The sequence below is a fragment of the Arvicanthis niloticus genome, chromosome 20, assembly GCF_011762505.2.
Source record: "Arvicanthis niloticus isolate mArvNil1 chromosome 20, mArvNil1.pat.X, whole genome shotgun sequence".
Classification (NCBI taxonomy): domain Eukaryota; kingdom Metazoa; phylum Chordata; class Mammalia; order Rodentia; family Muridae; genus Arvicanthis; species Arvicanthis niloticus.
Window position 1 is genome coordinate 35,505,326 of NC_047677.1, and position 14,172 is coordinate 35,519,497.

The 14,172-nt window shown below is 40.7% G+C and overlaps 2 protein-coding genes across 8 annotated transcripts in view; one reads left to right on the forward strand and one right to left on the reverse strand.

Moving 5' to 3' along the window:
* Fam13c (family with sequence similarity 13 member C) overlaps positions 1 to 5,262 on the forward strand; it is a 111,998-nt gene extending 106,736 nt beyond the window's left edge. For 3 of the 5 annotated variants that reach the window (XM_034524125.2, XM_034524124.2, XM_034524122.2), the window contains 3 exons: positions 82 to 278; positions 1,632 to 1,733; positions 4,886 to 5,262. In XM_034524125.2, the coding sequence (XP_034380016.1) occupies positions 82 to 278; positions 1,632 to 1,733; positions 4,886 to 5,009 (423 nt within the window). In that variant the 3' untranslated portion in view covers positions 5,010 to 5,262. The remainder of the gene's footprint in view (positions 1 to 81; positions 279 to 1,631; positions 1,734 to 4,885) is intronic. The other 2 variants (XM_034524126.2, XM_034524123.2) reach the window with 1 other exon arrangement.
* A 983-nt stretch (positions 5,263 to 6,245) lies between these two features.
* Positions 6,246 to 14,172, reverse strand: part of Phyhipl (phytanoyl-CoA 2-hydroxylase interacting protein like) — a 40,926-nt gene continuing 32,999 nt past the window's right edge. For all 3 annotated transcript variants that reach the window (XM_076916902.1, XM_034524127.2, XM_076916901.1), the window contains exons 4-5: positions 12,639 to 12,756; positions 6,246 to 7,492 (exon numbers count right to left, since the gene is read on the reverse strand). In XM_076916902.1, the coding sequence (XP_076773017.1) occupies positions 6,958 to 7,492; positions 12,639 to 12,756 (653 nt within the window). In that variant the 3' untranslated portion in view covers positions 6,246 to 6,957. The remainder of the gene's footprint in view (positions 7,493 to 12,638; positions 12,757 to 14,172) is intronic.

The following is a 14,172-nucleotide window of genomic DNA, read 5'->3' on the forward strand; positions in this document are numbered from 1 at the left end:
GGTTTTAGGGTCTTACAAGTCCTCTTGCATGCTCAAGGGACATGTAGCACTCTGTGACTCTTTGGCTTTGCTCGTGACAAGCAGGAGGAAGAAGACTCTGATGAAGACGGTCCACAGGGAAGTCAACAGCCTTCTTTACCCGACCCAGTGTCCCGCCTACCTGTCGGTGATCACCTCACCTACTCGGAGACAGAGCCCGTGAAGACCCTGCTACCAGATGAAAAGAGAGAGGGGAAGCAGCCAGCTCTCTCCATGTCCAACTTACACGAGGCCACCATGTGAGTGAACAGCCTGGGTGTGGGCTCTCAAATCTCCTGGCCCGGGTACCTTACCCGTACGTTAAAAAAATCCAACGTCTGTTCAGAGCCTAAAAGGTACTCTTCAGCAGAGAGTAGACCTAAAAATGCACCATCCGGTTGGCTTCTTAACTGGGAAATATAGAAAACAAAACTGTGAAGAGCCCCAGGAAAATGCTACATATGTCAGCTGTATTGATGTGCAATTGACTTTGATCTTTCTTTTCAGTTGCATTCTGGTACTAGTAACCCTGAGCAAACTCAAAGGAGGGCTGGTCTTTGATATATTGAACCCAAAGGAGTAGTAAGATCCTTAGTGGGTCAACATTAACCAGAGCTTTGCTTTGCTTTGCTTTGCTCTTTTCTTTTCTCTTCTCTTCTCTTCTCTTCTCTTCTCTTCTCTTCTCTTCTCTTTTTTCTTTTCTTCCTTTATTACATGCAGACGGCATACTGTTCTAGATAGGTAACCACACTGGCCACCAGTCCACGAGTGGGTCTTTGTCTCCTCATGACTCCTCAGTTAAGAACTGTCTGGACTTTTTACTGCCATTGTTACTCAGTGGTTGGTACACCTCTTGGTCACATGGGTTTGCTTTTGGGTTTGCACGTGACAACCCACATTGTGAGGTCATCTTTAACATGCATTATAGAGTCTGCTTAGGGTGTGCCCCACATGGAGATGAGGCAAAACCAGGGACAGGTAGGTAATATTTAGCTTGCTGGAAAAAAAAAAACCAGAACGTATCTTGTTTTCCTTCTCCCATTCTCCCCAACCTTTGGGTTGTAGCCATAAAAAAACAGTCGTTCCTAAACTTGGGTAGGTGGGGGCATTTTTGAAATCCATAGACTTGACTTATAGAAAATGCCTATAGATAACGTCAGTATTCAGTCTCTGGAAACATCTGGAAGTAGATGGCAGTAGAATGTCAGCCCTCCCCTGGGAGGGCTTTGTCATTCTCCTCACACTCCAAGGACATACTATTTTTCCTCGTGTGTCTCTTATCTTTGTCAACAAACATTTGTGTGTATTCCTTAGATGCCGATTCCCTCCTATCATCTTGTTATAGCACCATAACCGTCATCATTTCTGGCAGCAGATTCAGGACACCACCCTTTCCCCTTTGCCCACGACACTGTTAATGTTAGGGAATACTAGGCTTGTGTGCTGTTCCACACTGAGGCACACATTATAAATGTACTCACTCACTCAGAACTTCCTCCCATCATCACTTTTCCGTGCTAACCGGGCCCACTGTGCTGGTCTGGTATGATGCAGGCATGGTCGTTCAGTCAGACCAGAGATTGACAATAGCAAATGTGTTTCACCTGATTCAGGCCCGTCCTTCTGGACCATCTCCGAGAAACCAGGGCCGATAAGAAGAGACTACGAAAAGCGCTGCGAGAATTTGAAGAGCAATTTTTTAAACAGACGGGAAGGTAAGTGTGATCTAAGAGGTTTTTTGTTGTTGTTGTTTTTTAAATGCTAATATTTCCTAGAGAACTATAGTTCCAAATAAACTCTGCTTTTGTAGGAACAGTGATTGAGACATAAATCCTTGCTGAAGACAGTGCTTTCTCCATTGCAATACCCTGATGGTAAAGCGTTAGAGATACTTTATGGGGTATTGTTGTTAGTGGCTGTCAGGTATTGACATCAGTCTCTTTTTTTTTTTTTTTTTTTTTTTTGTCATGTCTTAATTACACCATGTTGCAGTGATAAAATGCCCTTTAACTAATAAGATATCCTTTATTTTTTTATTGGATATTTTATTTACATTTCAGATGTTATCCCCTTTCCCCATTTCCCCCCCACCCAGAAATCCCCATCCCATTCCCCCTCTTCCTGCTTCTAAGAGGATGTGCCCCCACCCACCCACCCACTCCCACCTCCCCGCCCACGATTTCCCCTATATTGGGGCATCCAGCCTTCACAGGACCAAGGACTTCCTCTCCCACCTATGCCTGACATGGCCATCCTCCTCTACATATACAGCTGGAGTCATGGGTCCCTCCCTATGTGCTCCCAGGCTGGTGGGTTAGACCCTGGGAGCTCTGGTTGGTTGGTATTGTTGCTCTCCCCATGGGGCCCGCAAACCCCTTCAGCTCCTTCAGTCTTCTCTCTAACTCCTCCACTGGGAACCCTGTGATCAGTTCAATGGTTACTGAAAGTGTTTTATAGATGAGTTTCACCCCAACTACTGATTATCTTAAGCTTTTTGAAAACTTACTTTTCAGCCCTTGTTCTTAGATTCTTAGTTTCATAAAGTATTCTCTGCTTATTCCACGAATGTGTTCCTTTAAATATCTGCCTTAAACATCACCATCCATTCCTGTTTGTTTTATTCCAGGGTTCAGTCAAAGAGTTCATAGCCATTTTTTTTCTATCCCTTAAATATTTAGTTGGGTCATCTGTCTTCCTATATTTTTCTATCCCAACTTAGCTGTTACTATACACTGGTTAATTTCTAGTAGTAATTTTTTTTTATTGCGTCACCAACAAAGTTCTATATATAATCAGGTAATGAATGTTAGTGTCTTTTGGAGAAGAGACAAATTACTTAGCTGTCCTCCATCCCTGCCCTCCATCCCTGCCCTCAGTAAGTTTGAAAGCTATGACTATGACATGCGACAATAGTCTTGAAACACACCCTCCCAACAACCCCCAGTGTTTCTAACCCGCCACAACTGCCAGAAAATGGCCCTGCAAACGTCCTTACAAAACCCAATACAATGACATTTGTTTTTTGTTTTTTTTTTTCAATTTAAAAAAGCTAGATGGTGTATTCTCCAGCCTGAGTTTGGTAGATAACAACACTGTGCAATGTCAAAAGGTTGGATGCTCTTGCAAGTGTATAACTGTCCCAAAGTCACAAAGCTTTTAAGTGGCAGCAGACATGAGCTGAGAGGTTCTTACTCACCTACTTCCTTTCTTTCCTGCCTTGCTGTCCTTTCCTCTCAGCCCGTGGGCTGCTGTGAGGGAGCAGGGACTGTGCTAAAAGCACCTTGAGATATCCACCTAGCATGCTTGCTTCAGCACCCTCGGTAGCTTTTCTATTGTGCTATCCATCAGCACTGGGCTCCCCAGGTGACACTTGTGGCTCAGCAAAGTGACAGGCTCACTAGGGGCTTTAAGCACACCTCTGGTTTGCATTCAAAGTTCCTCTTGAAAATTATTCAGTGGGAATTTTTCATTCAGTTTAAGATCTGCAGTGGGTTCAGGGTTTTGAGTTGTAAGTAGACATGGCATGAAAAATGAGGTTCATTCAGTTAAAGACACAGAGTCTTTTCATCATTTGGAGTTTCCCGAAGAAATTTACACTTTGACCTGTCTGAACACAGAGTGTACATTAGAGTCTGGGAGGTTCCAGTGTGCTGAATTTGCCTATGGCATTTATCAGTATTATTTGACATGCCTTTTGGCAATAACGGTGGTTTAATTGTTCTGCTTGTTCTTAGTGGTAGTCATTGACTGCAGATATATAAAAATCTATGCATCAGTATACATCTAAGAATGAGTATGCAGAAGACCATGACTGTAACTTATCCATGGTCCTACAGTCAAGGAGCAGCTCTTTTTATTGTACTTACACTGCCTTAAACCTACTTAAGACATGTCCATGCTTGATCTATGTGAAGCTATATGTCCTCTTGTGGTGATAACCTGTCATTTGAATAACAAAGTGCACACTTATTAACCTTAAACTGTTGAATGGCAAGGAAATAGAGTATTGTCTTGTTTCCCTATTTACTGCTAAGATTCAACCCATCTATGAAGCTAAAAGGACCATGCAAATGGATTTTCTATACATTTAAGAGATGCTGTGATATGGTAATAAGACAGGAGCACTCAGACTGTGCATGTACCCAGCAAGGTCTATGCATTAGAACATGGCCAGCCCTTGAATTAGTGTGAAGAAAGAGAGCCACTGCAATTTAAACTGTGGATGTGTTCATAGGTTTGGAGGCCAGAGGACAACTTGGGGGATCAGTTCTTTCTCACAGCATGTGCATGGTAAGGCCATCAGGTTTGGTAGCAGTCACCTCTACTACCCACTGAGCCATGCCACTGGCCTCCATTCAAACGACTTAGACTCGAGATCACTTCGTCAAGAGGAAGCTCAGAAGTTCTATTACACATCAGCAGAAATGGGTCTAACCACAAGGAAACTTGGGAACATTTCCAGTGGGCAAGGCATTCCCCGGGAAGGTTTTGTCATTATCAATTTGTGGGTTACTCGTATAACTGAATATCTGCAGTATTTCCAGGATACTATTATGGAACTCCTGAAGTATGAGGAAGAGCGGAAAGGCGATGTCTCAGAGGCTCTAGCCTTTGCTTTTTCTTTTCTACACCATCTTTCTCTACTTAGGCACTGGGGTCTCATATTTGCAAAAACACACGGCCAAAGGGTGCTGTTGCTTAGAGAAAAGGAACAGAGATGGAATGAGACCAGACTGAAGGGACATAAAGAAGGCACCATTAAAAAAGAGCCACATGGAAGCCACAGGCCCCTGCCAGTTATAGAAGGATCTTTAACGACCTGGCTTGAATATCAACTAATATATTGATTGTATCTTCCTTCCTGCAGAAGCCCACAGAAGGAAGACAGGATGCCTATGGCGGACGAGTACTGTGAATACAAGCACATCAAAGCCAAACTGAGACTATTGGAGGTCCTCATCAGCAAGCAGGATGTGGCCAAAACTATCTGAAGTTCGGCTCTGATCACTTCCCTCTCGAGATGAAGTCAGGATTATTTTCCTCTACTGTTCTTGCTAAGTAGTTTTGATGTACTGAAAACGGAAGCACTTTAGAGATACTATTAGCTGTTTTGACGAAGGAAGAGCTAGTATAATTATGCCCAAGAAGGCATTTAAATAGGGAAACGATAGGTAATATTGGGATTGGCAAAAAAGCATTTAGCCACCATGCTAAATTGAAATCTAGAGTCAAATGTAACTGTCTAAAAAAAAAAAAAAAAAACAAAAACAAAACAAAAAAAAAAAACCGTCTAATATATTGTCAAACCTAAAATAAGACATAGGCAGGTTACCTGCTAGGGAAGGGTTAGCAGTGGTCCCCAAATTGATTTTATTGATGTATGGAAAGACCATGGTTTAAATACATTGGTGAGACAAAGACAAATTCTGCTCTTCATCCAGGGAAGGAAAACAGCCAGAAAGAAGGTAATTTAAGCAAGACAACATCCACTACCTTGTCCTGTAAGTCTGTAGGTGTTCAGCACTCTCAAAAATAACTCGACTGTGTCACTGCTAATCTCTTATTTCTATATGAAGGTAGTGCATTACTTTATCTGTTATTTGAAGATTTACATTTCCAGTTACCAAAGTTCACTTGGATGGCATGTACTTTGTGAATTATCTTTGTCTATGACTGACAAAATGTTTATATTAAAGTAAAATATTAAAATAGGTATTTTGGATAGATGTGTCTGCAGTAATAACCTAATGTGACCATAGTACTATTGCTGATTTTCTTGTTTCCTATACTAAGATTATATAACTATTTTTCCATTGGGAATATGCATCTTTCTTAATGTTCCAAGGTCTGTACTTTATAAAGTGAAATAACTTTCTTGTGAGCTGTGTTCATTCTGCACAGGGTGAAAAGCTTAGAAATCACCAAGAGACCTTTTGTTTGCTTTAGTTAGTGTATCTTGCTTTTTCTCCACTCACACACTTATTGGTTTGGCTTTTGTAAAATCAAGTAACAGGTAGGCATTTTTCTTATGATCAACATTGTTCATATTTCTGTTTTCTGTAATGTTTAAGCATGGTGTTGAAGAAACTCACCTTTTCATATTGCTTGGGTGGAAGAAAAAAAAAAAAAAAAACCAAACCAGATTCTAGACATGGACTATTATGTCAGAGGCGTGTTGTTCTCTCTGTATTCACCTGCTGTTTTAAACCTTTTATGAATCAGAGTAATGGCCTTCATAAATTTGTTTAATTGAAGTCATCTACTTGTAACAGGACAGATACACAACTATTTGAGGTTTACAAATTACATCTTTGATAAGGGAAATGGTTTCGTGAGATGTATACAATTGCTATTAAAATGTAACTATATTCTATATGATTGTAAATATTTTATACAACATACAAATAAAATATTTTTCTATTATATTTATTATGTTGAAAGCACAGTAACTGTTTCCTGTTAGCTAATATAAATAACATAAATAACACTGTCAAACAACAAGGTGGAAGTGCTGACAAGTCTAGGCTTTTAGGGCTTAACTCATGCTGCAATTACACTCTTTCATGCGGTTTGGCGCTATCCCGGTATTTATTCAGTAGATTAAAATGGATGCACATTTAAACACCATTGATAAGCCATTATTTTGTACTTTGCTAAAGCGGTCTATATAACTGTCTTGTTATGTTTGGCATAAAGGAAACATAAAAGCATTGCAGCATCTAGGCAAACAAAGTGTCAGGACAACCTGGGGACATCGTTGGAAGTGGTGGGCAAGGGTGGGCAGGAAGAGACACAGAAAGGCTCTGAATGACAGAGTTTGCTTTTGGTGACAGCGGCATATGCATGCTTCAGTGGGGACATCTGATGGCGGATGTACAACAGAGGGTAATGCTCCTATGGGAAGACAGGGTGTGTGGGTGGAGGGGTATGAAAGTGGCGTTAGCGTCCGACACTGATGTTACAGGTTTTGCAGCTGGGGTCTTTCTTTGCGTTTGCAGTAGACAAACTCATGAGCTGATGACCAGTGATTTCTGCCACGGTGCCCAGGGAAAGAGCCACAGGGTCAGTGTAAATGACTTCTAAAATGACATCCTGGGCGTGGTGGTACACGAGTACCCCATCTTCTTCTTTACAGGTCAAAAACTTATTATCCTTGGAATTTAGTTGAGGAAGGCGCTGCTTACAAAATTCATCTCCTGGCGATCCCACAGGGGCAATGACAAGAATCACATAATGATAAGCAGTGTACATACAGTAGAAGTCCCCAAAGTATAAGTTAGTATTGGGGTTGAAAAGTTTGTCTGCTGCAATCTCAAACCTGTATCTTCCATACGGTGAATCCTGGGGTGGCTTCCCTGTATTGAACTCAGTGCTGCAGCTGAAGAAGATGCCTTCCAGTTTCCCACTGATGGGTGAGCCATGGCTACCACTGTTATCCTTGATGGATGGCTGCATAGCATTTCCATAGTTATCTCTGCCAGAGAAAGGAAATAGCCATTGCTCAGTACAACCATGGTAATTTTACTGATTTACAGATTCGAACAGCGTAAAAGTCACTACCCACTGTTAAAGATCTGAAAGATCAGGCTATAACCAAATTAAGGGGAATATAAGCTGACACTAATCATGGATTGGACCCAAAATAAAGATGACCTGCAAACCTGGGGGTTTCCTGGACTGAAAAATGGAATTGCAATCAGAAGTCTCACAGGTGAAACTGGCTTCATCTGTACTTAGTGGGTTTCACAAGTGACTTTACTAAAAAGAAAACTTTTTATTGAAATAATGAAAATACTGAACAGATGAACACTGCTCAGGAGAACTTGGTTTAAACCTGTGCTGTCTACCCAAAGAAGGCCCATCCTTTCCATCTTCATTCCCAGAATCTCCTTTACAGTCTGTGGTGTGAAGAGAGGGGCTGCTGTCACACAACTGTTGGAGTCTCCTGTGCTTATCCTGAGGCACCATGCAACTGTTCACAAGTTCTAGTAATATCAATGCTAGACTGGAGTCCGGAAACAGTCTCTGTGGAGTCATACGGTTGCCTTGGCTACTGATACCAGGGACATCATTGCAAGACAAATCACAGAGACTACATTTTTCAGTTTATCATCAAACTCAAAAGCATTCAACCTAACTAAAATTCAGCATGCCATCTGAATCACATGTCAATGAATGAGAACACGTTCTTACAGTAGATATTTCATAAAATTACAAACAGGTGCACAGACTAAGGCAAAGGAAATAGAACTCCAAAGGAAAACAACCCATAGTCTATGAAATATTTGAAAGGCAATTCAAAATGAGGATTTCAACAAACTTGTAAGAATCCAGAGTATATAAATACAAGGCAATGAAGAGAGAGTTTTAGGTCATAACAGCATTTCCAAGGATATTTTTAAAAAAATCATAAAACTGTCTTAGTTAGGGTTTTACTGCTGTGAAGACACCATGACCAAGGCAACTCTTATAAAGAACAACATTTAATTGGGGCTGGCTTCGAGGTTCAGAGGTTCAGTCCATTATCATCAAGGCAGGAGCATGGCAGTGTCCAGGCAAAGGTCAGGAGGAGTCAAGAGTTCTACATCTTCATCTGAAGGCTGCTAGCAGAATACTGACTCCAGGCAGCTAGGATGAGGGTCTTAAAGCCCACACTCACAGTGCCATGCCTACTCCAATAAGGGCACACCTACTCCAAGAGCCATACCTTCTAATAGTACCACTCCTTGGGCCAAGCATACACAAACCATCACAAGAACCAATTAGAAACCTTGGAGCAAAATACTTAATCAATGAACTAAATACAATTGCAAGCTGCTAAGACACATGAGGATAGATAGAATTTCTGAACCTAGCAGGTCTTTTAGCCAACAAAAGAGCAGAATGCAAAAGAAAGCCTGTAAGATTTAGGATGTAGTTAAGCGAATATTCAGGTCACAGCAGTTTTCAGAATGAACAGAACAGGATTAAGGGTTTTTTTTTTTTTTAGAAGTAGACTTTGTTGAGATAAGGTCTCACTTTGAAGCTCCAGGTGGCTTCAAACTCAGAACTTCCCAACTCAGCATCTTAAGGGCTGGGATGATACTGCACCTGACTGAAGACAAAATTTCTATTGCCCTGGTTATTATTACACAGTTATATATCAATTATCACAACATAAACATGTTCATTCTATACTGCTGGTCACAGAAGACCAATAGGTCAAGGATTATACCTTCACACCACAGAAGACAGGCAGAAAGAAAAAACAAAAAACCTGTTAGAGTGTGTATTTTTAAAGTAGATTCGGAAAACCATACAAAAGAGACCCCAACTCTGTGCAGCTAAACCCTGGAAGAAATCCCAACATATTTTCAAATCAAGAGAAAGGGAGTAGTAGAGGAGAGACCCCGATAGACAGGATTTCCTGCTTCAGATCTATTTCTGCCTCGAGAGCCTATACAGTTGTATTTGTTATTGGAAAAGAAAGAAACGGTGTCACCCACTTAGACCAGATAGAGGGGGGTTGCTTCTATCTTATCTTATGTTTTGGCCATTTCAAGTCCAGACAAAGGCCTGCTTGTCAGGTTACCTCTTGCCGTTTGACAGCACCAAAATTCTTCTCATTTGTCCCCAGTCTACCTCTCTTGCCTTCTGTGTGGTCCAAGACTCTATTATCCAGAGCCTTGACTTTCCCCTCACTGTGAAATCCCACCACTGTGAAGCAGCAGCAGATCCAGGGTAGAGAAAAGGTGAGCCTTGGGTGTCTTCCTGACTTCCTCCTGTATCGGGATGTTGTGGCTCCAGCAAGGCTGGATTCCGCCCACTGAGCTGCTGGTGGCTGACTCTGAACTCCCTTCTGTTCCCAGGAAGAGTAAAACCGTATTTTGATGTATACTGGTTGCTTTAATGTCTTATGAGCAGCTCAGCTATGCTTTCACTTTAGTGAATGGAATTCTCATTAGTTAATTTGTGAGTGGAGATTCTCTGTACATTTTCCAGTTCTTTTTCTCAATGGCTGCCTACCAGCATATTTAAGAACAGAAAGTCCAAGCTAGTACTCTAGTAAGGAAAGTTTTTTGTTTTTATTACTATCACTAGGTTTCTCAGAGTCTGTGAGACAATGAGGTACGCTGGGGACCTGAACGGCAGCAGGCCCCATCCCATCACCCGACAACTATCCAGTGGACTTATGAAAGTAGATTAGAGGAAACACCAGGCCTTAGGGAGGCCAGGTGAGAAACGCGGTCCAGGAGCAAAACTTCTATCTTCTCCAACTTCCTTTCTTACTACCTGAAATGTAACATTTTTCTTTTCTTTTCTTCAGTTTTCAGGAGTCTCTGATGTGCCTTGGCATAAATTTCTTCAGAACCTTATACCATTTGGGAGTTTATGATCATAGGCATATGCTATTTGCTAACTTTGGAAATACTCCAGCTCTATGAGTCTAAGCCCACCCTCCTGTCCTTTCTGGGTCTCTGACAACTAGGCAGAGAAAGGAGAAAGAAAATGTAAGTAGGTAGAGAAGCACCTAGCCTCACTAGTGACTATGAACAAGATAGGGGGACAGGAGGTGTTTTCATTGAAGGGTAAGCTGTGCTCATTTTGGAGTTCTTTTTTAGAAGAGATGAAAATTAGTTCAGCCCTTATGAATTGAATCAGAATTTATTCATTTTTTTTTCAGTTATAATGATTTGCAAAGATTACCAGGTAATTGTAAGATTCCTTCATCAAGCATTCTGAAGATAACATTTTAAAGGAATTCTAATCAAGGAAATGTATCCTAACAACACTGTAGTAATTAGAATGCAAATCAAGATCCATGGACGTAAATACCCCTTACTAAAGTTCACTGCATAGAAAGCTGAAGTATTTTTGTTTTTGTTATTTGTGGTCTTGGAGCTTGAACCTAGACCACTGTGTACCAGGCAAGCATTCTTTCAGAGCTCCACCTCCAGCTGAGACAGAGGGTTTTTGTTGTTGTTTTTGTTTAATAAAGCTTTAAAAAATCTTGAAGAATTCTACCTATGCCTTGGTAAAGGTATTTGTATTTGATGCTTCAAGATACAAGTTACATGGGTTTTACTGCTATTATTTTTGAAATTAAAACAGAAGTAAATTTTGTTGTTGGTACAGACATCTCTCATGCGGGTAAACTGGAGTGAAATCATGTAATATATGTACAATTACTTCATCCATTTCCAGGTGCTCGGATTTTGACTGTTTTGAATTTTTGGAAACATTTATGAGAACAAATTAAACAATTATATGACAGGAAAGCCTTGTCCCATGGAAGAATTAGAGAATTCTAGAGAAATACTGACCTCCAGTGGCCACATTTAGCAGTAATTAGCAGGAACCCAAAAACCTGATCCACACTGTATTCTCTTGATGTGTTTCTTAATGGAGGCAGTAGCAATAGTGGACATTTTTTGGTTTCCAAATTTTATACTTAAAAACATAAAAACTGTTCATGCTAAACATACTAGCCATTCTCAATTAACGGCTGACAAGCACAATACTTTGCCATTCAGTTTAAATTAGGTGAATGGCATCCACTCAGAATCATATAGACTCTCAGCCACTTAGAACAACGGACTGAAATCTGTATTTATAAGATATTCAGGCAAAAAGCAGACACATTTGCTATCATCAAAATACTATACAAATACGTGGCACAGCAAAGTACTTTGTTTTTGTTCGGATATAAACGGTCCCCTCAGGCTCATGCATTTGAACAACTGGTCTCCAGCTGGTGGCTCTGTTTGAATAAAAGCTAGAACCTTGGCAGGTGGTACTTTGCTGGGGGAAAGAGTTCCTGGGGTGGGCCTTTGGGGCTTAGCCTAGCTATTAGGCCACAGTCTTCCAGGCTGTCTGGTGCTCTCAGTGGCACTGTGCTACCTGCTACCCTGTCTTCCTGGAGAGACACTGCCCAAAAAGCAGCAGCCAGGCAAAACATTCTTCCCACAGGCTGCTTCTCATAACCTCAGTGGTGAAAAGTGACCAAGGTCTACTTCTTCTACAACATATATGCCAAACACACTTCTCCTTCTACGATTCCTTGCATTTCTGCAGCTTGGGAGCTCATTGGAAACAAGACTTTGATTTAAGAGAAATTAGAAAAGTATGCAAAAAATTTGTTTTAAAGTCCATCACAGATTGCTGATTCTTTTCATACATGGTCATGTCAAGACAAAACTCCTTTATAACTCTAAAGGGATTAGGGCTCTTATTTATTTTAATTGTTTTTGTATTGATCTGGGTCCCTTGGCAGCACCCTAAACTGAGCTAGAATTCATGGTGACTCTCTTACCTCGCAAATGCTACTACTATAAGCTTGAGGCACCACACGCAGGCTAAGGCTTCAAAACAAAGCAGATTATGTGGATTGTGTGCCAAAGTTCAGAACCACTGGAACGTGTCATTGTCTCCCAGGGCTGGAGAGATCACTCAGCAGATGACAACACTTGCTCCAATTCCAAAGAATTTTGTTTTGGATTCCCAGCTCACATGTTGACTCACGCCCATCTGTAACTCCAGTTCCAGGCGAGCCAACGCCCTCTCTGGCCTCTGTAAAAATGTACTGTACAGACATATATGAACTCAAGATACCCAAACACATAGATACTGGTGATTCTTACCTAACATAGTCAAAGTACTCTTTGTGCTGGTTCCGATAGAAAACAGAGAACTTAAGCATGCGCCCTGCAATCGCGTCAGCCTTCTCCAGCAGCTGTGTCAGATGAACTTTGGAGTAATCTAAAAAAAATGTAAAAGTGTTATATTAAGCAATACACAAGTGTCATCCACATACTCGATAAATCAGATAAATATATCTTTAGGGAATTCAACTTTGTCAAATAGGAACTTATAAAAAAATTAATCATCTTTCTTTGGCTTTTTTTCTTATTTCTATACAAACATTTTTTGTTATGGTTCATAGTTATTTCCTAAAATATTTGTATGCTTTTTTTTTTTTTTATTCTTTCAAGTTTTAAAGACCCTGAAGCAACATCGTTGAACAGGGTTTCCTAAGCTAGCAGCACTCCTCAGCACTGGTACCCATCAGCTGATACAATGCGTCAAGGCACCTCCCACTCTGAAGGACAGCATAGCACAAAGCCAGAGCTAGGAACTGCCTGAGGTTAACGAGATCAGACAGCCATTTTACTGGTGCAGAAATTGCAGTGGGCCACAGTGCGACGGTTCGCACAGCTGTCGACTTCAAGACTGGGCCTCTGGATCCTACTTGAAGGTCTCCAGCTACAGTCCAGCCCTCAGCATACTTCGTTTTGATTAGATTTGTTTTTAAATTTGAGAATTACGGTCAAACTCCTACATCATAAAATAAGGGAAACATTTTGATAGGTAAGGATTAGTAAAAGCCCAACGTGGTTAAACTGGTGCATATGACTGAATTATTTTAGAGCTTACAGTGTACCAGACAAATGCACCATTAGAGAGCAAGGCTAAATGACAATTATATGATTCTCTTTGAAGAACTCACAGTCTAAAGGAAGAGAAATAAAAATAAGAACAACTTTTTTTTTTTTTTTAAATGGTGTTGGGTTGTTATAGACTAGAGACTGGTTAGCCCGTGAGAGTATAGTCTATTCTATTTCCAATGCCTTGCACAGTACCTAAGTCACAGTATTAAAGATAATTATTCAAATAGCTTTCTCAAAATTCAGATGCAAGGGCATTGATAAAACTTAAATGAAGTAGTCCTTAGTTGATAAGCCTGAGTAGCAGGTTCCCCTTCACTTATAACTATGAAAATAAGAAAAAGTAATGAATAGAGAAATACTGTAGAGCAGTTAAAGGCTGGCAGTCTTCTCTTACCTCCTAACTCATAACAGAGGTTATGAGATGTAGGAAAAACGAGAAAGCAATACGGAGATCACTCTGAAAAGATGGGTTTCGTTCTTTTTAGTTCCAGAAGTAAAAATAATGCATCATGTGACAGCTTAGGCATCTGTGTGTGTGTGTCTATGTGTTAGAGTTGGCAAGCATTTTCTTTGTGTCATAGTATCTCAGACCTTTCTTTGGTATAAAGTAGGTTCTGGCAGGTAAATTATATAGTTTCCCTTGAGTCAAAAAAAATCAGGATAGTATTTGCATATTTACCCAGAAAAATGAGTGTAGTCTAGGTGGGGCTCCATTTACCAGCAATGC